Here is a 21,838-nt window from a genome sequence, read left to right on the forward strand (position 1 = left end):
TTTGCCCATCTTAATCTTTTATTTTTATTGGTCAGTCTGTGATATGGCTTTTTCTTTGCAACTCTGCCTAGGAGGCCAGCATCCTAGAGTCGCTTCTTCACTGTTGACGTTGAGACTGGTGTTTTGCGGGTACTATTTAATGAAGCTGCCAGTTGAGGACTTGTGAGGTGTCTGTTTCTCAAACTAGACACTCTAATGTACTGCGGTTGTGAGGCCAGTTGGACGTACTACCAAATTCTCTAAAACAACGTTGGAGGTAGAGAAATGAAAATGAAATTCTCTGGCAAAAGCTCTGGTAGATATTCCTGCATGCTCCCTCAACACTTGAGACATCTGTGGCATTGTGTTGTGACACAACTGCACATTTTAGAGTAGCCTTTTATTGTCCCCAGCGCAAGGTGCACCTGTGTAATTATCATGCTGTTTAATCAGCTTCTTGATATGCCACACCTGTCAGGTGGATGGATTATCTTGGCAAAGGAGAAATGCTCACTAACAGGGATGTAAACAAATATGTGCACAACATTTGAGAGAAATTATCTTTTTGTGCTCATGGAAAACGTCTGTCATTTTTTTGTTCATGAAACATGCAACCAACACTACATGTTGAGTTTATATTTTTTATTCAGTGTAGTTTGGGGGTGGGGGTGCAGCAATGTTTTTGCCGACAGTGGGATGCAGACAAAAATGTTGCCCGTGCTGACGACATCTATATAGGTCCGTTTATATAGGACTAGCACACTTTGGCATTGAATGAGTAGGTTTGTCCAAACTTTGACTGGTACTGTATGTTTTCCAGTGTCTTGAAATACTTTGCAAATGCAACTTATTTCAATGTACAACTGAAATGGTCTATTCATTCCTTTTCCATTTTAGTAGACGCTCTTATCCAGAGCAATTTACAGTAGTGAGTGCATACATTTTCATACTGGTCACCATGTGGTTATCAAACCCACAACCCTAGCATTGCAAGCGCCATGCTTTACCAACTGAGCTACATCATCACAAACCACTTGATGTCTCAAAGTACCTTTCACGGTGATGGAAAGTCTACAGGTACAAACCTAGATGGCCAGCCTATGTACAATACACTACACTAATGTACTTTGACATTAAGTGGTTTGTAAGGATGGCAAATTAAAACTGCACAAAAAGTGGTTGTTTTCCATGTCTTTTGATCAAGAAAAATATTGAATTTGATGTGGATGTTTTGTGTGTTTGCCCATAACTTTGCACCTTTTGATGTAAATGTTTGAGGACAGGGTTTTGTTTGTTCTGGATTCCATTAAAATGACCATTGCAGAGAAAGGGACAGGGCAACAACTCCTACAATTCCAACTATTGAATCCTGCAAGTTACTGTACTTAATTATACTACCTTTTTTGCCATAATGGACATGCAAAACAATAAAAAATGGCCCACGCTACAGACGTCTATATTGGTCCATTAATATTAGTAAAGGCCCAGTGCACAAAAAAGGTACATTTCTTTATATATTTTTTATTATGATTTTTTAGGGGGGTGCTGCTGCATCCACAGCACCCCTAATTCCCCGCGGCTATGCCTTTACACTACTGCGATCTCTCATTTTGTTGCTGCACTCACATATTCTATCACAAAAGTTAGACACAGATGTATCTGCACATACTAAGTCGCTTTTATTAATACAGAACTGCATGCTACAGAGACTGTACAGCATAAACATTTATTCATTACAAAAACATGGTTTTGGAACCATTTAAAATAACAGGGAAAAAAACAAAAAATGAAACAAAAGATAAGAGCATAAAATAGAACAGGAACATCACAGCCGTTAAGGAAACATTCAAACTATTCATCATTAGCATCTTAATAAACCAGAGAAGAAATCGACAGGTTACAGTCGCGTCATGTCAACTACAATGGTACCGAGTGGATGATTCTCTTGTAGCTTTTTTTACAGCCTCTTGCAACATCAACATGCCTATTTTTTCTATCTACCTATATGTAGCTGTGTACTTAAAAGTGGCAGTTTGTGTATTTTTTTGTAGTTATTTCATAGTTTTTTATGAACCTCCTAATATACATAATTTGGCCCTTGTGGGTTTATACAGTATGATGTCCGTCTTTTTAATCAGTTTAAATTGTAATATTTGACAATCTGCTACCAAACACATTTGTTATAGCAACATTTATACTACATACATAGCAATCTATGTAACGTCACAGCAAAGTATGGTTTTAAAAAACAAAAAACTATCAACAACAGAAAAACCCTACAGCGTGGTTAGAGGGGGGAGAGAAAATTATCACAAAATTTGGCACGGAAAATCTGTACACAAATCTACAGTCTGGTAGAGATGAGACTGTGCAATAAAAAAGAAGGGCTTTGACACTTTCCCAAACTACTGAAGACACGGTACCCACTGTCCCTTGTTGTTTCAAGTTTCTTTTCTTCTTTTGTAAAATGGCTTATAGACGCATTTCTTGAAATGAAGTTGTGCATACCTCTGTTCGTGAAATCTACACAGTACATTGGGTGGAATCCAGGTTGTCAACAACAACAAAAAGATTTACCTTTAAAACCTCCTTGTAAAAATGGATCATTTCATATATAAGTTGCTTACGTTAAGAAAAAATATTTATACAATGTATTAAGAAAAGAAAATATTTAAAAAGGGACAACATACAAGATACAACAAGCAATCTCTAAAGCAATAAATACTACTGGTCCTAGCGTTGTGACATTTTGTATTGAATAGCGCAACCCCCCCACCCACCTCAATAGCCCTCCCCTGTCTCCCCTCCAAGTCCAACCACCCCACCTGACTCCACCCCCAAAGGTAAACAACAACAAAAAAGACAACGTAATGGAACAATGCACATTAAAACAATACCCCCCCACACACACACCAATATTTCTGTACATTTAAAGAAGAACGAGTAACATCACAATTAAAGTTGTTCCTCAGTAAGAGAGGTGTCTCCACGATTCTCATGCCCTCCAGGGTTTGTACGGGTGTCAAATGATTGGTTCGCAAGCTCGTATTTAATACAAATAATGAAGGAGAACCAACTCTTTCAAGAAAAGGGCTCATTGAATAATCATCTAACCTACCTTTTTATATCTGTCATTTAAACATGTTTAAGTGGAACTACATAACAATTTTCTGTTGCACTGTTTAACACTACAAAATAAAAAATAATAAAAAATAAAAAGTTAAGAAAATGTTGGCAAATTCCCAAAGCTATACTCTACAGCTCTTTGTATTATTCATTCATTATAATAATTATATATATTTTTTGATAATGATGGGTCAAATATTGACCAATGAACTTTGATAAAACAATAACTAATTTTCAAAGCCTTATGGCACAGAAATAGACAAAAAGATAGAAAAGAAAGAGGGCCCGAATAGAGGTGTGCAGAGCTAGAAAAATAGGAAGGAAGGACAGGAGTGAATAAGGAGGGAGGCTACTCTATAGACTTGGTCACGAGCGACAGAGGCTGAGGGGCCGTGGAGTTGGGGTGTAGCGAGTGGGAATGACACAGCAATGCTGCCAAGGGCCTGGCCAGGGAGGCGCCTGAGGAGCCCGGTTGCCGCGAGGACGAGACATTGCCGTGGTCATGGGCTCCATTGTGGGCTGCGCCAGGCATTTTACCCGCTGCAGCAGCAGAGTTTTCCAGCAGAACCAAAGATGGCGGAGGAGGTTGCCCAGCCAGGAGGTGCGGGTGGTGGAGAGGCTGGTGGGCCGGTTTCATAGTCAGTGAGAGAGGTTGCATTTGTTCAGTCTGAGGTTTGGACTCTTTCGAGGAGGGGGAGGGGGCCACCGAGGAGGGGGAGGATGGGGGGGAGTCTAGTAAGCTTCCGTCCGAAGAGGGAGGACTGGCACAGCTGCCTTCACCTTGGATGTAGCGAATGCACTTTTTTTTTCTCCTGGAGATGGGGGACAGAGAAAGACGCTTTTTAGCATGACATCCCAGAACTGACAGCAATCTGCTGGGCAATAGCTGAGCCTTAGCAGTCAACTTAAATGCACCATCTTGTTTAATTTGCATAATATCAGTGTCTTAAAGATTCAATCTAAAACCTATTTCTGGGCCTTAAATTATTGTTGTTTTCTGGTGCATTTAAGTGGTTGCCACCACTACAGCCTAGCTGAGGATTAAGGCTACAAGTGGCCTTCTCAGATTCCCAGGACATATACAGTACAACACAGTACACCAAACAGACAGATAGGATAATGAAACAGGAGAAGCAGCAGGATGATGAAAATTATGGATGAGAAATGGATTAAGAATAAAGAAGGATGAAGAATGGTTTTCATGGCAAATCTATAACAGCTCACTTTTCTTTCTTCTATTTTAAAAAGTATTTTAATCTTACAAAAGCTCTGACGAAGGCCTTAAGGCAGATAGGCTTATTAAAGAGCAGAGATACTATCAAGAGCAGTGTGCAGGTTTCTTCTTTTTTCTCAAACGTTTCCTCACAGACTTCTGATCTTGACTGAAACAAAGAGCTGGCCCTGGTGAAGAGCTACCGCCAGGGATCACCCTGCTCTTCTGAAATACTAGTCCTCCCTCCCTCTCTCCTCCCTTCCCTTCACTATTCTGACCTCTCTCTCTCCTTTCCTCAGAGGGGAGACTTTGGATGCAGAGGTAAGAGTTCAGGGGCATGAGCACTACGCTGCACCTGCCCCTAAGACATATGTGTGAGTATGAAGGGTAACGGCGTCATGTTTGCATTTCTGCTTGGGTTTGGACCCTCCCCTGTCTGGCGTGCCTGCAGCGTGTGTGTGTGTTTGTATCTGAGATGGCTGTGTGTGTGCTATGTTCAATTGGGGTGGAGGAAGGCTGGGAGGGAGGGGAGCCTCTGCCCACCTCGTCTTACCCTGACCTCTACAACAACTCCTTATCACAAGGACTGTGCTTGGCTGAAGGGCAAATACACTGTGGTTCAGACTGTGTTGCTAGCTCACAGGGACAATGTGCAAGGAGAAAGAACATAATTCGTAGGTGTGGAGGGAGGGAAGGAGAAGGGCAGAAGTGACTGAAAGAAATGATGCTTTGGTTCAGCTAGCCTTTGAGAAATGTCAGCATCTCTGTTCTATTGTTCAATCAAGGTATGGCCTGTTTGTCAAGTCATACCCTGTCTGTACAAACAGTATGCGAGAGAGAAAGAGATGGAAAAAAGAGAGGGAGATCGATCAGTGAAAACTGATAAAACAGAGGAATGAAGAAAAAGGGAGAATGGGGAAAGAAAAGCAGACATTTGGACAGCCACATATACCTTACAATGATAGCATGCTGAACACAAAAGGCAAGCACTTCTGTGACTGAACAATTACACAAAGAGGACAGGCACACAACATGGACACACAAGAAAGAGTGAACCACGGGAAATGTCAACTGAAAAGCAAGGAAAGGGAGTTGGGTTGAGTTGTCTGCTTGGCTGTCAAAGACCCTGTATGAGTATTGTGTGGTATTGACTGTTAGCTACCATCGTAAAATGCTATTATTCTGCCAGTGCTAGGCTGTCTCTTCCTCTGTCAAGGCTAAACTGATAACTGCCTGTCAAACCGCTACAAATGAGCTAATATCCATTTTTTAACAGACATATCGATTGATAGTATGTGCCTGTGTAACATATTGATTTCTCAGTCTCCAGGGGAATTACGCCAGATGCATCTTTCAGGAAATGGATCCCAGTGAGGTCTGTTAACCTCTCGGCTCCTTAAACGAAGCAGGAATTATCCCTGGCTATTCCCAAGCCTGGCCCTCTGGCACCCCGTTGCTGCCTCGCTCATCATTTACCCGTTACGTTCATGGACTAGATCAGGAAATACTGTGAGAATATCATCCCTTTCTCAATGTGATCAACCGTGTACGTCTTAATTAAAATCTACAGTAAAAGTACTTGTAACTGTTAAAACTGAGTGTGGAGCATTTCTAAAAGAGTTCAGCTGTATTTGTCTTTGTGGATTACTTTAATTGAATGCCATGTGAATTCAACGTTTATAACCACTCATAAAATGTGAGGGGAAAAGTGACTCGGTAAGATCACTCAATATCCTGTTTTCTTTGAGGCAATGACAAAATGGCAGAAATCTTTCCGGAGTAATAACTCCAGATCAATATTGAAAACAAAATAAGAAAAATGAAATGCGTTGATAGGTCGCATGCCTTGGGTTGACCAGTGATACACAGTACCAAACGGCATGTCACAATGGTCAGTGTAGAGGTGGGGACACAGTGCAAGCCAGACACAGAGAGGGGTATTACTTAGCAGAAACAAATACCTACCATGAAAATATTCCCAATTCAAAGACTGCTTGTGTCAGAACAGAAAGACAACATGTAGGGACTAAGTACGGGTTATCAGAGAGGAGTTTGGAGGAAGAAGAAGAGGAGGAGGAGGAAGAGGGCATAGAAGAAAGTCACTCTGGTGCCCTCTGAGAAGCAGGGCCAAGTCTTAGCATGACAAGGTTATCAAGAGGGCCAATTCAGACAGACACTTAAGACAGTTAGAATGTCAGGCACTTACATACAGCCTGGATAGAAAATGGATTTCAACCTTTCAACTTGACACAAGAATGGTATCAGAAACCATAAATGTGTTTTAAAAAATTACATTACAACAAAAATACCCAAAGGTCTCCTAAATTTGATTGTTTACAATGTTGCAACCGGCACCTTTCTTTACAATGTTATTGTTATCGCCGAGGTAGTGTACAAATAACAATGCTAGCAAATCCATTTTCTGCCACTGGGCTTCTAGTTTTCAAAGAAAATAAGTCAAATTACTTGCTTAGAGAAGCTATAGCAAAAAATTCCACAATCAGGAAAAGGAACAGATAAAAGAAGGCCATCAATTAACACATTGAAGAAAACATAATACATATATTTTCAAGGGATGTCTTGAGAAGACGTAAGAGAAGGAAGTGGTTGTCTATACGGTTGTCCTCCCATAGATACTACAGGGGTATACCTGCATGGTTTGCACCATAAACTCAGCTGGTCAAGCCCGAACAAGGCACGACACTTCTTTGGGGTATTTGCATCTGTTAGCCAAAGAGGTAGACACACAAACAATACAAAAACACAGAAAATGGACACGTCATTGGACAGACAACACATGTAGGCAGGGCTTAGGTTTGAGCTGTCAACACTGGGACTTCCTCCACACAGACCAGGCCATCACGTCTCCAACTCCTCTCAGACCCAGTCTACCATCTGATGAGTCCTGACCCTCATTGTGGCTAATTCCTAAAGAGAATACCCCCTATTGGACCCGCCCAACCCCACATCTATATGTAGAGAATCTAGAGTTATATACAAACACCACTCAAACAAACACACGCACACACATTGACGCATACCCTGTTAACCCTGTTCCCAAACACCAATAAAACTAGTGGATAGAGGCAGGCCAAACTGGCAGGGCTGGGTTGGAGGAAGAATTGTGAGGTGGCGAAAGCCTGGCAAAGGAAGGAGAGAGGGAGTCGGGGAGGGAAGGGAAGGAGGAAGTCCCAGCTCAGAGAACAGCCGTCACCTGGCCCTGGCGTTCATGCCACACACACCATACACACCTGCACGGGCCACACCAGTTATTCTGCTGATCGAGCCCAAAGCGAGCTCGACACTTCTTAGGAGCGCTCAGGTCTGATGCCACAACAGGGAGGGAAGCCAGCAGAGAGGAGGAAGAAAAGCCAAAAAGGAGGGAAGAGAAAGAGGAGAAAAATAAAGGAGAAAAATCGTAAACCAGTGAGGCTGCGAGTTTCAAAATTGTGGCATATTTAGCTTATTCCCCCCCCTAATTAAAAAGATGCAAGTAATTGTGCAGTATGCCTTTATAGAAAAGGACTGTCAGAAGACACGGTTAGTGTTTCAGACATTAGTCAAATCAAACCACAAGCAAAAAGTAAACAAATGGATAAATGTGCAAGGATTAAGTATAAAAAAGCGAATAAAAAGATAATAGGTATTTGTTTAAGGTAGAGAATACGATGGGGGAAATAATGCAGACATGATTACATTTCTGCAAAGTGTCATTCATAGTTATCTTTTTATCAGCATATTTGAAAAGGAGAGGGTATAGGTGGTAGGTGAAAGAGGCAGCAGTATCAGACTGTTAAAATAAGGGAAGGTTTGGGTTAGTCCCTGCCAGCGAAAGCATTAAAGGGTTGAACCCTACTGAATGCAGCAAGGGCACTTCTACTTAGACCCGAATTCAACCACCTGACACAAAGTTTTCCTTTACCTTGACCTGTCAACAAACAATTTGTTGTGTAATCTTCTAGAACTCTACCATGGGCTCTATACAGCCAGCCCAATTCAGATTCCCCCCCCCCTTCGAATTTTGACCAATCAGATCAGCACTGAATATGTGAAAAAATCTGATGTGGTCAAAAGACCAATTAGTGGGAAAAAAATATCAGAATTTGGCTACCTGTGTAAATGCAGCCATAATGGCTTAATAATCATATGTAGAGCAAAGTTTACACTTGGGTCAAAGGAGGAATCCTGTGGTGAGTTGTTTGAATCCAGGCCCTAGTTTGAGCAGAGACAGCATAGAAGGGGAATAGGCCCAACTCATGCTGGCCCAGGGAAAGGAACAGGTGCAGCTACTGAAGCAAATAGATTAAGGAGGTTTACCCTGACTGACATCAAATCTCTGGGTCATAACTCAACATTAAGATTCTGTAACTTTTACAGTCACTGCTAGAAATATATACTACATATTGATTTGGCCAAATGGGGAAGATTGTTCTGGAATGAATTACTTTAACATAGAAGCATCATTAAATAAATGTGTAAGTATATAAAATGAAACATACTTTTGCTAGTATAATAAATAAAGTGGTCAAATAAATAAACATAATCAACATTTTAAGAAATAAAGCAGCAAACAAAGTCAATAACATCCTTCAAAATATTGTATTTAGCTTAGTAAAACTACTTTTAAATATAATATAATACACACACATAGATAAATAAATACATGATAAACCAAAAAGAGAAAAAAACAAGTTAGTAATTTAAGACTCAAAATGACATTAGCACCTGTAATCGGAGGGAGTGAAAGGCAAGGGTTTGGAAAATATTCTCTGTGTTCTGAAAAAAAGAACAGATAGAGAGGCCTTCAAGAGGGGATCCTTCACGTAAAGGAGCGTAAAATACAGTTTAATATGCCGCATTTCTCCTTCTCAACTCACAATATGGATTATCAGAAGAATATGAATAATAAGAATATAAAATGAAGAAATAATAGAATTAGCAAACCTCCTTAATTTCAAGAAGTGGGTGATTTTTGTTTGTTTGTGTGCATGCATGCAGACAAGCAGGGGCAGCCCATGTTACACACACACACACACACACACACACACACACACACACACACACACACACACACACACACACACACACACACACACACACACACACACACACACACACACACACACACACACACACACACACACACACACACACACACACACACACACACACACACACACACACACGCATGCACGCATGCACCCACACACGCACAGACACACACACAAGCACAGTCTATCTGCAGGGCACAGGCATTATAACACACAGACACACACAACACTGGCAAAGTTAATGGCTCTCACAACGCTTACATTTCACATTCTCAAAACACACATCACAGTATCATAAATGCTGGGGGGCAAAGTGGAGAGGGGTGATGTTGGCGGGGGTGAGGAGGAGGGATGAGGCTGGTGGGGGGGGTCATGCATATTCAATGTTATTAGCTGGGGAAGGCTAGGGGAGGAGATGGGGAATGGAAGGAGGGGGCGAACAAGCAAGTCTACCATTTAAATATTGCATTGGGTAGCATAACTATGTACAAAAAAACGAGCCAGGCACAACAACACAAAAAGAAGGGAAAAAAACGGGCTAGACTTTTATCTTGTGAGATGTCACACAGTCCTGACACATGATGGGGCTCCTCTAATAGGAGGTAATTGGAGCTCACTTACCATTGCCCTCTCCTGGCTGCTTATCCCTTTTTCTCTTCTTCTTTTTGCCCTGTTGGTTACCCGCCAAAAGAAGAGAAATAGACAGGAACCTTAGTTATTATATTGCAGAAGACCCGAGACATGAAATAAAAACGGGGCCCATATTTCTGTTTATTTATTCATTCATTCTCTTGCTCTCTCTGCCCGCTGGTTTTAACTGCCACTGCAGGCCATAACAGAATTTTCCCTTCTCACTTTTTGTACTTTTTCCCCCTTCTTTTATTTTGCTGCATTTTATATAGAGGCTTTGTTGGTTTGTAGTGAGGGAGTCAGATTTGTGCACAATGCTTTGGGTAGGCTGAGAGGAGTCAGAGTTTCACTGGTCAATCTGTACTGCTGGACACACCAACGCTGGGAGAGAAACTTCCTTCAGCATCAGCATTTCAGGGCTTTTAGGCCCTGTTTAAATAGCCCAACATGTCTACTGTAAAGTATATTGGAGATTCCATCGACTAAGGTGTTTAGGGAAACAAACAGCAGGCATTGCTAAGGAGGTGAGCTCTCAGCTCAGACAGAACAGCAAGAGCATTCATCCCAGGGACATGTTCTTGTGAGGGGAGAAATACAGGATGTACATGTTGAAAACTTAAAAACTTACATAGTTATCTCGTGCTGACCAGCCTGGGTAGAGCTGCATGTGAAGCTGTCGCTCTTTCCGGGCCAGCTCGTAGTATTTTGCCTGCTCCTCTCGTGTTAGGGCATGCCACTATAGACAGACACACAGAAAAAGAGAGAGGGACAGGACATTATACAAAGAGGTGAGTGCAAGGCGAGAAGACTATAATTGTCAACAGTAAACATGACCATGTTCAGTCAAGAGCCGTGAGAGGTAGAGACAAAATAAAATATAGTGAGTGAGCCTCTGTATAGTGGTGTTGTCTCTCTCTCACCCTTCGTCCCAGGATCTGGTTGATGGCGGCGCTCTCTTTCAACGTGCACTCGGCCACCACCTTGGCCCTCATCTCCTTCATGTAGAGCATGAAGGCGTTCAGCGGCTTCTTTATGTGGGGCTGCTTCTTCTTCTCGTCCTCCTTTTTCGAGTCCTGGTGTTTCCTGTGGAGTGTGTACAGTATAGTACTGTATGGTTGGCAAATACCCAGAATTGGTATTAAACAGATTATTGTAATGGTAGGATTTAGAACAACAAGACCAGTGCCAATTTTGACTACACTGCTGTTTAGTTTACAATGGTGAAAACAACCAGGTATGTGTACTCACGAGCTGTTGAGGCCTATGTCGCTGTGGGAGGACTCCTGCTTGACGTTGGGCGTGACGATGGCAGGGTGGGGGATGCCGGTCTGGTGCAAACTGTGGTGAGGGGGGACCATGTGGTGAGGGAACCTGGAGGACAGAAAACTGTGTAAATCGTCAGAGTGGACACGTGTGAAATGGAAGATGGACACATATTAGACACAAACAGAGACAGAATATGCTCACTCGACATTAATACAGATGTGCATATATACAGGGCCGAATCCTACCTTGAGGTCCGAGCATGAAAGTCCGATTTTCACGCAAATCTCTCATTGACGTCCAATGCATGACGTAACACAAAAGCTTGAGTTTCGCACAGGTATATCAAGAAAGGATTCGGCCCATAAGTATCACAAAATTTAGATCTCACAATCACATCGAAACTGTTACACAGCAAACACACGCTACACATCATAATGAGTCATATTTCATACAGTATATTCATTTTAAAAAGAGAGTCCGTTTGTGTTGGAGTGGGAAGAGTGTTAAATAGAAAGACAGGGCAGCCATTGCACTGAAGGTTTATCTTTGACAAGCCAAAATGGTCCATACAGACACTTCAACTACACGTGTCCTTGTAATGGATTCTATAAAATCCTCACTTGTTCCATAACGGAGACAAAATAGTGACTTGGCTCCCCTTTTCTCCAAGGTGAATTCAGTGTTTAGTGCTGCCACCCCTCTCTCTGGACTGTGGATGACAAATACAGGTCCCAGGATGTCTTGCCCTACTTTACAATGTGACAAACTACAGGTCAATGGAGTCTTGTGCCAAACCGCTGTGTGAGCTGATGTCAAATCCCAGTCCCAGTGCACCACTTTATCTTTAACCATTGGCAAGGCACCCTTTTCTGTGCATCACTGTGTTAGGTCTATTCTATCTGTCCTCATGCTTGATCCGAATTATTAATGGTGTTACCATTCTTTATCTCCCCCCTCTACATCTTCATAATACTGGTGGAATCATTTCATCATCTCCCACAGCTACAGTGATTGAGGGCAATAACCAGCATCTATTGAGCAGTGTGTGTGTGTGTGTGTGTGTGTGTGTGTGTGTGTGTGTGTGTGTGTGTGTGTGTGTGTGTGTGTGTGTGTGTGTGTGTGTGTGTGTGTGTGTGTGTGTGTGTGTGTGTGTGTGTGTGTGTGTGTGTGTGTGTGTGTGTGTAGGTGTGTGTGTGAGAGAGAGAGAGAGAGAGAGAGAGAGAGAGAGAGAGAGAGAGAGAGAGAGAGAGAGAGAAAATGTGTGTGTGTGCAAGATTATTTGTATGAGCGTGTCTGTGTCTGTGTGTGCACAGTATATATCTCAGCTATGCATGACCGTTCACAAATCATAGAAAAAGAGTGGAGGATGAAGAAGGGCAAAAAAAGGAGGAATATTATATATTTTTTTTAAACAGCTCATTATCTGGCTATGTCTGGCTGCATGGCTCGGAGCCAGAATATAATGATGGGCATAAACTCGCCAGGAACAACTCGTTTCTGTTGCAGGCGATCTCTGGGGAGTGTTCCCTCTCTCCCTCCTCCCTCTCTCTTGCTCTCTCCTCTCCTCCACTGCTCTTCTCTCTTCCCTTTATCATTGACACGTTTGTGTTTGCGCCATGTCATCTGCTGAGGCGACCGTGGCAGTGGCTGCGGATCACTCATCATTAGCCCGCCACACTTCCTCTACTCTCTCTCTCTTCCTCTTTCTCTCTCTTTTTCATTCCTTCTCGCCTTCTTTCTCTCTCTCTTGGTGCTCTTGTTAAGTTTCCTCTGTTCCAGCATCCAATTTTTTTCTCTTCTTCCTTCTCTACACTCCTCCTCCTCCTGCTCCCTGTCCCCTTACCACATCCACATTCCCCCTCCCTCGCCCCAGCTGCCACCGCGCGGCCCAGGTTATGGTTTAAACATGACGGCCATCCCTTTGATGTGCGGGGGCATCATCATCTTGCCTCATCAGCACAGAACAGAACAGCGCCTTGGACCAATTTAGCCAACCCCCAGGCTCCTATGTCTCAATCTGAAAGGCAAGGATGGGGGGTGGGTCATTGGCTGCAACGCAGGCCCAGTGTCAGCCAGTGCCATTTAATTGCCAATGTGAGGAAGTACCCCTGTGCCTGGTTAATGTACAGGATAACGAACTCGGCCGGCGCGTTTTCCCTTCCGCAGGAAAAAAGAGGGGTAGCGAGGGAGGAAGGGAGAGAGAGAGATGAGGGGGGGACATATCAAAGCGTAGGCATTGGGCAGGGGGGCGAGGGGTTTACACTTCTCCCCACCTGTCACATACAGGGCCAGCCAGAGATAATGGACCTGTACGGTTCCAATCCCATTATCAAAATAATGTCTCTCATTTGCTCCGTTCGGCTGACTCTGCTCTCTCTTGCCTGCCTTTTTTCCCCCTTCCAGAGAATGTATTTTTTAAACAGGACCAAGGTGTAAGGTGCTCATTGAGTGGGTGCAAGGTACGAGAGCCAGACTTGCTCTCTGCATTCTAATTGGGCCGGTATGTGGCACTAGGGGCTAGTACTGAAGCACTAGTTCTCTTCTTAAGATCTGGCTAGCCAGTAAAATACAGGATCAGGACATCTCAATGTATCTCAATGTAATTATTAGACACAGACTGGATGTCCGTGTCTAGCTACTGGATGTCTTGTGCCATATTTAAGCAAGAAAAGCCCTTTTAAAGACGAGACAATTTTTTGCTTCCGAAACCCTGTCATATACACGATTATCCAAACCTTCCCACTCTGTGCCATTTCTCTACGCCGTTGACAACCCAATCGGACGTCTTTTATTTTTTTGTCAATTCCCCAGTGGAAGTTATAACAAGGACATGCTAAAGCCCCTTTCTCCAGAGAGATGGAGACCTCCACCTATTCAGCTATGCTAATTCAATTAGGGCTCATCAGAACGCATTAGCTCTCCCCAGCCCCACAGCCCAGCCTATCCCCCATCCAGTAGATTAAATTAGCCTTGCTGGAAATAAGATGATCACAATGTAGAGGCCGTCATTAGGGGTGAATTAGCTGTCACTTAAAACACAGGTCCACTAGATGCTGCCAGGTCCTGCTTAGTCTGGCTGCCTGTGCTCTACCAGACACCAGACGCACCCTGCCTGTACCTGAGAGCAAGGCAACCAGGGCTAGGATTGGGAGAGGGGGTAGGGCAAGGTCTGCTTCATGGGGGTTGCTAGGGGTGGAAGAGGGACACAATAGGGATAGAGAGGAGAAATTAGCGCCATCTTAACCCTGCTACATAGATGACACCCACATATGGAAAACAAGACTGTGCTACTGTGAACTGTGAAGATGGTTGGGTCTGTTCCTAAAGCCACAAGGGAGTCTGGGTCAAGGGGTGGCCAACAATGATATAAACTATCAACCTAAGTATATAGGTCATGTGTATTAATGAAGAATTACACGTGAAGGTATATAGTTTCAATGTAAGGCTAACCAAGAAAAAGGACAAACGAAGAGCTATTGGCTCACCTAGCCTCTTTTTTTAACAGAAAGTGTGAAGTCAATCTGCTTTTCTGCTTTTAATTAAAAGAAGTGTACCAAGAGGCCATGTCAGAGTGTGTGTGCGTGTATGTGTGTGTGTGAGGGGGAAAGAGAGAGAGGGTGGGGATAAGGAACCCGAGTACACACGTGTTCAATGTCAAAGCTCTGAGGGTGTCAGGTACTATTTCACAACATTAACCTTTCCATATCCCATTCGAGGCCTCCCTCTCTCTTCTTCCCTTCTTTTGCATTCTCTCTCCTTTCCTCCCTCGCTCACACTTATCCATCAATGTCACAGAGGTCTGAACAGTCGACTCTCAGGAGCTGCTTTTCCAATCAGCACGTAATTAAACTGAAGTTTGGCCTGTTCCCCATACTCCCTAGGCCTCTGCCTCTCCCCTCCACCCCTCAAAACTATAAACCATCCCCGTTACAAACTCTCCAGCTGCCTGCAATGAAATGCCTGTGAATACTGTTCTGCGCTCAGGGAGAGGGACAGGGGAAAAGGGAAAGGGAGGGGCGGCCATATGGAATTGTTTGTTTTTGTTGTTGTCGTTTTTCGAAAAGACTCTGAACCTACAAATCATAGGGTACTTGTCATCCACAGTTAACTCTTCCCTCTTCCCACACAATGCAGAGAATTAGAGCACAGCCCCCAGGGGAGCCATGCCCAGTTAAAGACACATAATACAACAACAACAAACATATGTGCCCCCCTGGGTCCACTTGAGTCCAGAGCTCTCCTCTTGAGCTGGACCCTAATGGACCCAACAAAGCATTAGTCAAGTGTCAAGCCCGAGTCTACATCATTCTCTCCTTTTAAGTGTCTATATGTTTATTTATCAATGTGTCTGGTGGCTAAAAACTAGGACATGCCCCGTCCATTACAGATGTGGCTGACATGCAGCTAGGGTAAATGTTCTTCAGGGGCCTCATTAGAAACTGATAAATATAATTAATATTTCAACACATAGTGGGGACACTGGAGGATTGGCCTTTTGAGCACGGAGACGAGAGTGTGCACTTTCCTTAAGGGATAAGTTTACGCAAACTGTGTGTGACGCCTGTGTGTGCACCCGCGTCATGGCCTCCTCCTGTGTGTGTGTATGCCTGTTTATCTTCCAAGGCTCAACTCACCTTTGCATGGATGCATTGACAGTGAGTGCAGTCGGGTAGGGGTGTCTAAAACCCCCTGTCGTGATTGGGTAAACAGGTTGACCTTGCCTAGGAGAAGGAAAAAGAACAAAAGGAAGAGAGGGAGGTAAAGAAACAGGGTTGATGGAAGGAGCGGAGGTAAAGCCCTCTCCCTCTCTCCCCGATCGCAGGTCTCTTTATTCTCATTTGATCAGGACTAAAATCTAGGGGATTGCAGAGTGCGGATCAAAGGAGAGGCAAACTCCGAACAATTTGAATACCACAAATTTGATAGGAATGGCTAATTAAATTTCATAACCCTTCGCTCGGTGTCGACGGAGAGGGAGCCCCTTCCTCCCCGAGCTGGAACTAGGTGTTTTGTTGTGATAATTAAAGACGAAGCGCGGGACTCTTTAATGGAGCCATCACGCTAATTGAGGTCTACACATCCAAAGACAACCAATAATGAATGTAAATTTATACCAAAATAAAGTGCAGCAAATCAAAGGGTGCCGTGGCTGCGCTCGGGGCCTCTTCCGGTATTTACATCGCGGTGAGAAAACATTAAATTAACAGAGCTTAATTTGTAGCCTTTTGTCATATTAACAAGTGTTGACAAGAGTTACCAGGGGAGAGCCCCCGTGTGGAATTCTGGGTAAAATACGGGCAATCACGGTTCATTAATCTAATTGGACAATACAGAGAAATGCAAAAATGCATTTGCCACAAAGAAGCAAGTTGGGACTGGAGCAAAGGGGGGGGGGTAGGAAACCGCAGTGTGCTTCTAAGGCCCGGTAGTTGGTCCATTGCCAGAATGTATAAACTGGAGACAGTGGTCAGCCAGGAGTCAAATCAGTGCTTGATCAAAACTGAGAGGGCCCAGTTTGAGATAAGTGGATACCGAGCTTTCCCTATGTGCTCTGCTTATGATGTTACCAGTCAGGAAAATACAGAAACCAAGCTCTTAGAAAACCCAACAAAACCAGAAGACATTGCCTCTGACGGAGAACCATTTGACATTATAAACTGGATGGTTCTATCCCTGAATGCTGATTGGCTGATAGCCGTGGTATATATACCACGGGTATGACAAAACATTTATTTTGAATACTCTAATTACGTTGGTAGCCAGTTTATAATAGCAATAAGGTACCTCAGGGGTTTGTGATATATGGCCAATATACCACGGCTAAGGGCTGTATCCAGGCACTCGGCGTTGCGTTGTGAATAAGAACAGCTGTTAGCCGTGGTATATTGGCCATATACCACACCTCCTCGGGCCTTATTGCTAAATTACATCATCTACATTAGGGATGCTGATTTTATACCGTAACGATATACTTAATGATCCAAACCGCTAAATAGATCTACATCTAGACATAGTTATAAACATTGTAGCCAGCACACGTGTGGAGCAATAAAAAACATGCTTGATGACAGTGGAGAAAGAGGATAGTAAAATGCTGCTTACTGTGGTACTAACCAGCCTAGCGGATGGGGGAGCTGCCCAACAGAGCCAGGCGATAGAGGGTAATACGGAGATATGTCTGGGTGTTGTGGAGGCCTTGGAATTCCTGGAGAGAAAGAGAGAGCAAGGGTAGAGGGACAAATAAAGAGGGAGAGAGAGAGAGATGGACCCCGAAACATCAGTCAGTGTTAAATTCCTCCTTTGTGTGTTTCATAATGAACAGAGTCGACATCACAGGAAGCTGGGTGGGTGGAGAGGAGGAGGAGGAGGAGGAAGAGCAGATGCGCTCACATGTACACAGTGCTAAATCACACGTCCTGATCAAAGCTGTTTGAGTCTGGCGGTACGGTGTCATAACGTGCTGAGAGAAAGGGGGGGATAAACAGGGTTCGACTTCATATAAACCTATTAAGTTCTCTTACTGTCATAAGCATGAATGAAGGGATGTTATAAACCGTCTCTGCAAGTTATTAATGGCCAGCTTGTTTCATAGCTAATATACTGGATGACACTACAGTGTTGTATTTGCCTAGCAGTCTTTATCTGACATAGGCTCTTACAAGCATTTCGCTACACCCACAATAACATCTGCTAAATATGTGTATGTGACCAATACAATGTAATTTGATTTATGACTTTCGATAACATCTATGACATGCTTATGACATTGTAAAGTAGGCCTTATAAACAGGGGCCCATGGGTTTCCAGGTTATTTTAACCAGAATTAGTTCATCCTATTCCTCCTAACGTTTTTAACAGAGACAGAAATAATGTAGTTTTCTCATCTGATACAGTGACAGAGATGTTCTACAGAGGACACTGTGAAACAATCACACATTTACCAATGTCGCAATCACTTGCTGTGGCAGTTGACAGGCAAATAAAACATGCAGACAAGCCACCCAAAACATTAGGCCTCCAAAGGTCTGTCGTAAAAAAAGGAGGAATGGCGAAAGCGAGGAAATGATGTATTTTCCATTTTTCTGGTTTTGAGCGTTAAAACATGACAAGGAAGTGTTTGAGTTCCACTGGCAGCCAGCACAGCGGAGGGACTTTTATTTGCTCTGGTGCATTATTTTACAGTGGTCCTGCCTGGCCTGCATATCAGTGCAGCTGTGGAGCAGTTTTTGTTTGGCTGGTGCCAATATGGCCACAGTGGACCCAGGTGAAGAGTACTGCAGAACTAACCCTGGCCCCATGAATCCGTCCACAGCCGGTGTGTTGCTGGTGTGTGTCATACCCAAAGCCACAGGGCCAAGCCAGGTATTTGAAAATCGGCCCCATGGGAAGGTTTCCATAGACATTGTTCAGTGACAGGTGCCTAAGGAACATTTTGTGCATCCAAGAAGTAGACACACCCTCACTGAGGTTTGTCTCTCAAAACTGATGCCGAACTAATTGAGAACAATTTTTATAAAAAGTTATAGATCGTTAAGGGTTCCAGAGTGGCGCAGCTTTCTAAGGCATTGCATCCAAGTGCTAGAGGTGTCACTACAGACCCTGGTTCGTTTTCAGGCTGTATTACAACCGGCCGTGATTGGGAGTCCCATAGGGTGGCGCACAATTGGCACATCGTCAACCGGGTTTGGGTTTGGGTTTGGGGGTTTGGTCAGGGTAAGCTGTCATTGTAAAGAAGAATTTGTTCTTAACTGACTTGCCTCATTAAATACTTTTTTTTATTTTTTCAATTCCACATTTGTAGTTGAGGGTTTCAAAAATGTTGTATGCCCTAGTTCTATAGACATAGCGGCACTGACTGACGCACTCCTCAGAGGCAAGTTCCTAACGTTGCTCTCCATTGCCATCCAGTGCTGAAGTCTTAATATAACTTGTTAATTAATTCAACAACACTAAGCTCAATTAAGCAGACCATTAACTGGCACATTAAACAGCAGCTGGGTCATTATCACCCTTTTGTGAGGAAAATCATAATAAGAGACCATTATTACCTCAAAACCCTAACAAAATAACCAGAGACCCTTCAAAGCTATTCAACACTAACTCAATATTATGAACAACATATTGAAAGTGAGTTGACCTGCTAGGTCAAACTGTTTATTGCTGGTGGACATTTAACATGAAGGAATGCTACATTTAAATTCAGTTAGATGGATGGGGAACATGCTGTGGTGTGTGTGTGTGTGTGTGCGTGTGGGAGAGGAGCATTCAGGCATGTGAAGTTACACACACACCCACCTCCTCCTGTAATGTCAGAGGAGAGAGGAAATAGTGACCCTCCCCTCCCTGACAGAGCCAAATCAACAGGCTTACTTCTGCAGGACCAGAGACACAATAGCACAGCCATAAGGAGAGAGCAGCTTTCTGTCTGAGTAGCCCTGACTGTTGTCTGCCCTCAAATACCTCACACCTGGTCAGAGAAAGCAGGCCCTGCAATGCTTTGCTTTGTAAGGGCTATATCTTCCATAAATAAAACTACATTTGATCAGCCGTGATCGTGTGTGTGTGTGTGTGTGTGTGTGTGTGTGTGTGTGTGTGTGTGTGTGTGTGTGTGTGTGTGTGTGTGTGTGTGTGTGTGTGTGTGTGTGTGTGTGTGTGTGTGTGTGTGTGTGTGTGTGTGTGTGTGTGTGTGTGTTTGTGTTTGTGTTTGTGGTGGTTGCATAGGCAGCAGTGGTAGCCTTTGTATGTGGACAACAATAAGAATTCTTCTGTGTTCTGTTGAGGAATTCTAAATAAACATTTTTTTTTCTCTTTTGTTGACCTTGGGAGAAGATCTCGTGGCTATTGTATGTAAGTCGCTGGAATATCACTCTTTGGATTTGAGGACTGTGTGTCTTTGGAACATTGGCTGGAGTGTTAACCATTTCCCAACCATTTTTACCATTCCCCAACGGGGCATCAATGTAGTGTAGTGTAGTGTAGTGTAGTGTAGTGTAGTGTAGTGTAGTGTAGTGTAGTGTAGTGTAGTGTAGTGTGTGTATGTTCTCTGTCTTACCTGTTTTGGGGTCCACGTCTCCCTGTAGGTGCGGAGGGGGGTTGCCCGGTGTGAAGTGCTCATTGCTGTAGGTGATCAGAGGCGTGAGCGGGTGCACGTGGTGAGGGTGCTGTACCACTGGGACTTTATTAGACTATAAAGAGAGAAAAGAAGAGAGAGGAGGAGGGGAAAGGGGGAGAAAATAAAACAAAAGAAGAGTGTATTAATATTTGGGTCAGGGGTAGAGATGGCAGGCAGAAGAGTTACACCATGGCTCAGAAAGCTCTTGAAAATTGAGAGCCATCAAATGATCAACCCTCTTGGAGCGCCAAACCGCCAGAGCAGAGTGAAAATAGTGTGCTTGGTAATTAAGAACACTTTTGCAGCGACACTCCGCGACTTAGTAATGCTATCTCAGATGCAGGGCTGTCATTTTAGTTTTGGACTGGGGCTGCATGACAAGGTGGCCTCTTACTGGGGGTAGATCGATCATGTGCAGACCACCAAATGTGTAAAATCCACACCCATTATAACAACAGTCAGCAATCCTCTACCATCCAACCCCTCACTTAGTGCTTCACCCTACTGATTCCCTCTCCTCCGTCTGCTATACACCCCTCTACCCCTCCCCTCGCTGTCCCCCCAGGGTCTGGTTTTGGAGGGGGGTAGAGGAGGAGGGGAGGTAAAGAGGACAGGGGGGCATTGTAATAATAGAGGGGAGAAAATCCATTTCTACATGTTTGCCAAATTAGTTTTAGCTATGTAATCTGCTCTTTGTGCTCCTAAGTGGCCCAGGCCCCTTTTTCAATTACTCAAAGATTACAGTTAAGCTGAGGGGTGCTCCGCCATGGGCCATGTTAACCAGAGCTCAGCCCTCTTCTCCAGGCGCACGCACACACACACACACACACACACACACACACACACACACACACACACACACACACACACACACACACACACACACACACACACACACACACACACACACACACACACACACACACACACACACACACACACACACACACACACACACACACACACACACACACACACAGTAACCAGATTAGTGTTCTGGTTTAAACCACTGGCGGTGAGCTGGTCTTGCTCTTCAACTCATATTCTGTCCCTCGGCAGTCAAAGAGGCATCACTAATCAGGCTTGTGGTAACATGGCTGATGTATGCTGGGGAAAAGGAGAGTGAGCTAGCTGGTGTGTGTCTCTGTGTGTGTAGAGAGAGGGAGGGAGGGAGTAGGAGCAATGGGGGTGTGGGTAATGTTCCCTTCACAAGTTCAATTTGCACTCTTGCAGTCCAAACACACTCATTTGCAGCCCTAACCATGGCGAGGCACCAACCCAAAACCTGGCTGTGGCAATTTTCCAATAGACTTTGAAATGCATTAAAGTAGGAAAGGGAGGGAGGGATAATGTATGGACTCTATGCTCATTTAACTATACAAATGCAAAGCAGAGGGCCTTAGGCAAGACACGTGTGCAGAGCTTAATGCTGAAAATCCATCATCTCCATAGGCTGAACC

The 21,838-nt window shown here is 43.8% G+C and overlaps 1 protein-coding gene across 31 annotated transcripts in view; it reads right to left on the reverse strand.

Moving 5' to 3' along the window:
* Window positions 1-1,635: 1,635 nt before the first annotated feature.
* LOC124039973 (transcription factor 7-like 2) overlaps window positions 1,636-21,838 on the reverse strand; it is a 100,590-nt gene continuing 80,387 nt past the window's right edge. For 3 of the 31 annotated variants that reach the window (XM_046356594.1, XM_046356582.1, XM_046356606.1), the window contains 10 exons: window positions 20,319-20,451; window positions 17,368-17,470; window positions 15,900-15,986; window positions 11,248-11,385; window positions 10,920-11,106; window positions 10,628-10,735; window positions 9,991-10,054; window positions 9,044-9,094; window positions 6,969-7,041; window positions 1,636-3,917 (listed from right to left, as the gene is read on the reverse strand). In XM_046356594.1, coding sequence (XP_046212550.1) covers window positions 3,455-3,917; window positions 6,969-7,041; window positions 9,044-9,094; window positions 9,991-10,054; window positions 10,628-10,735; window positions 10,920-11,106; window positions 11,248-11,385; window positions 15,900-15,986; window positions 17,368-17,470; window positions 20,319-20,451 — 1,407 coding nt within the window. In that variant the 3' untranslated portion in view covers window positions 1,636-3,454. Of the gene's footprint in view, window positions 3,918-6,282; window positions 6,345-6,968; window positions 7,042-7,569; window positions 7,643-9,043; window positions 9,095-9,990; window positions 10,055-10,627; window positions 10,736-10,919; window positions 11,107-11,247; window positions 11,386-15,899; window positions 15,987-17,367; window positions 17,471-20,318; window positions 20,452-21,838 lie in introns of those variants that run through there. The other 28 variants (XM_046356598.1, XM_046356593.1, XM_046356611.1 and 25 more) reach the window with 26 other exon arrangements.

The sequence above is a fragment of the Oncorhynchus gorbuscha genome, linkage group LG07, assembly GCF_021184085.1.
Source record: "Oncorhynchus gorbuscha isolate QuinsamMale2020 ecotype Even-year linkage group LG07, OgorEven_v1.0, whole genome shotgun sequence".
Classification (NCBI taxonomy): Eukaryota; Metazoa; Chordata; class Actinopteri; order Salmoniformes; family Salmonidae; genus Oncorhynchus; species Oncorhynchus gorbuscha.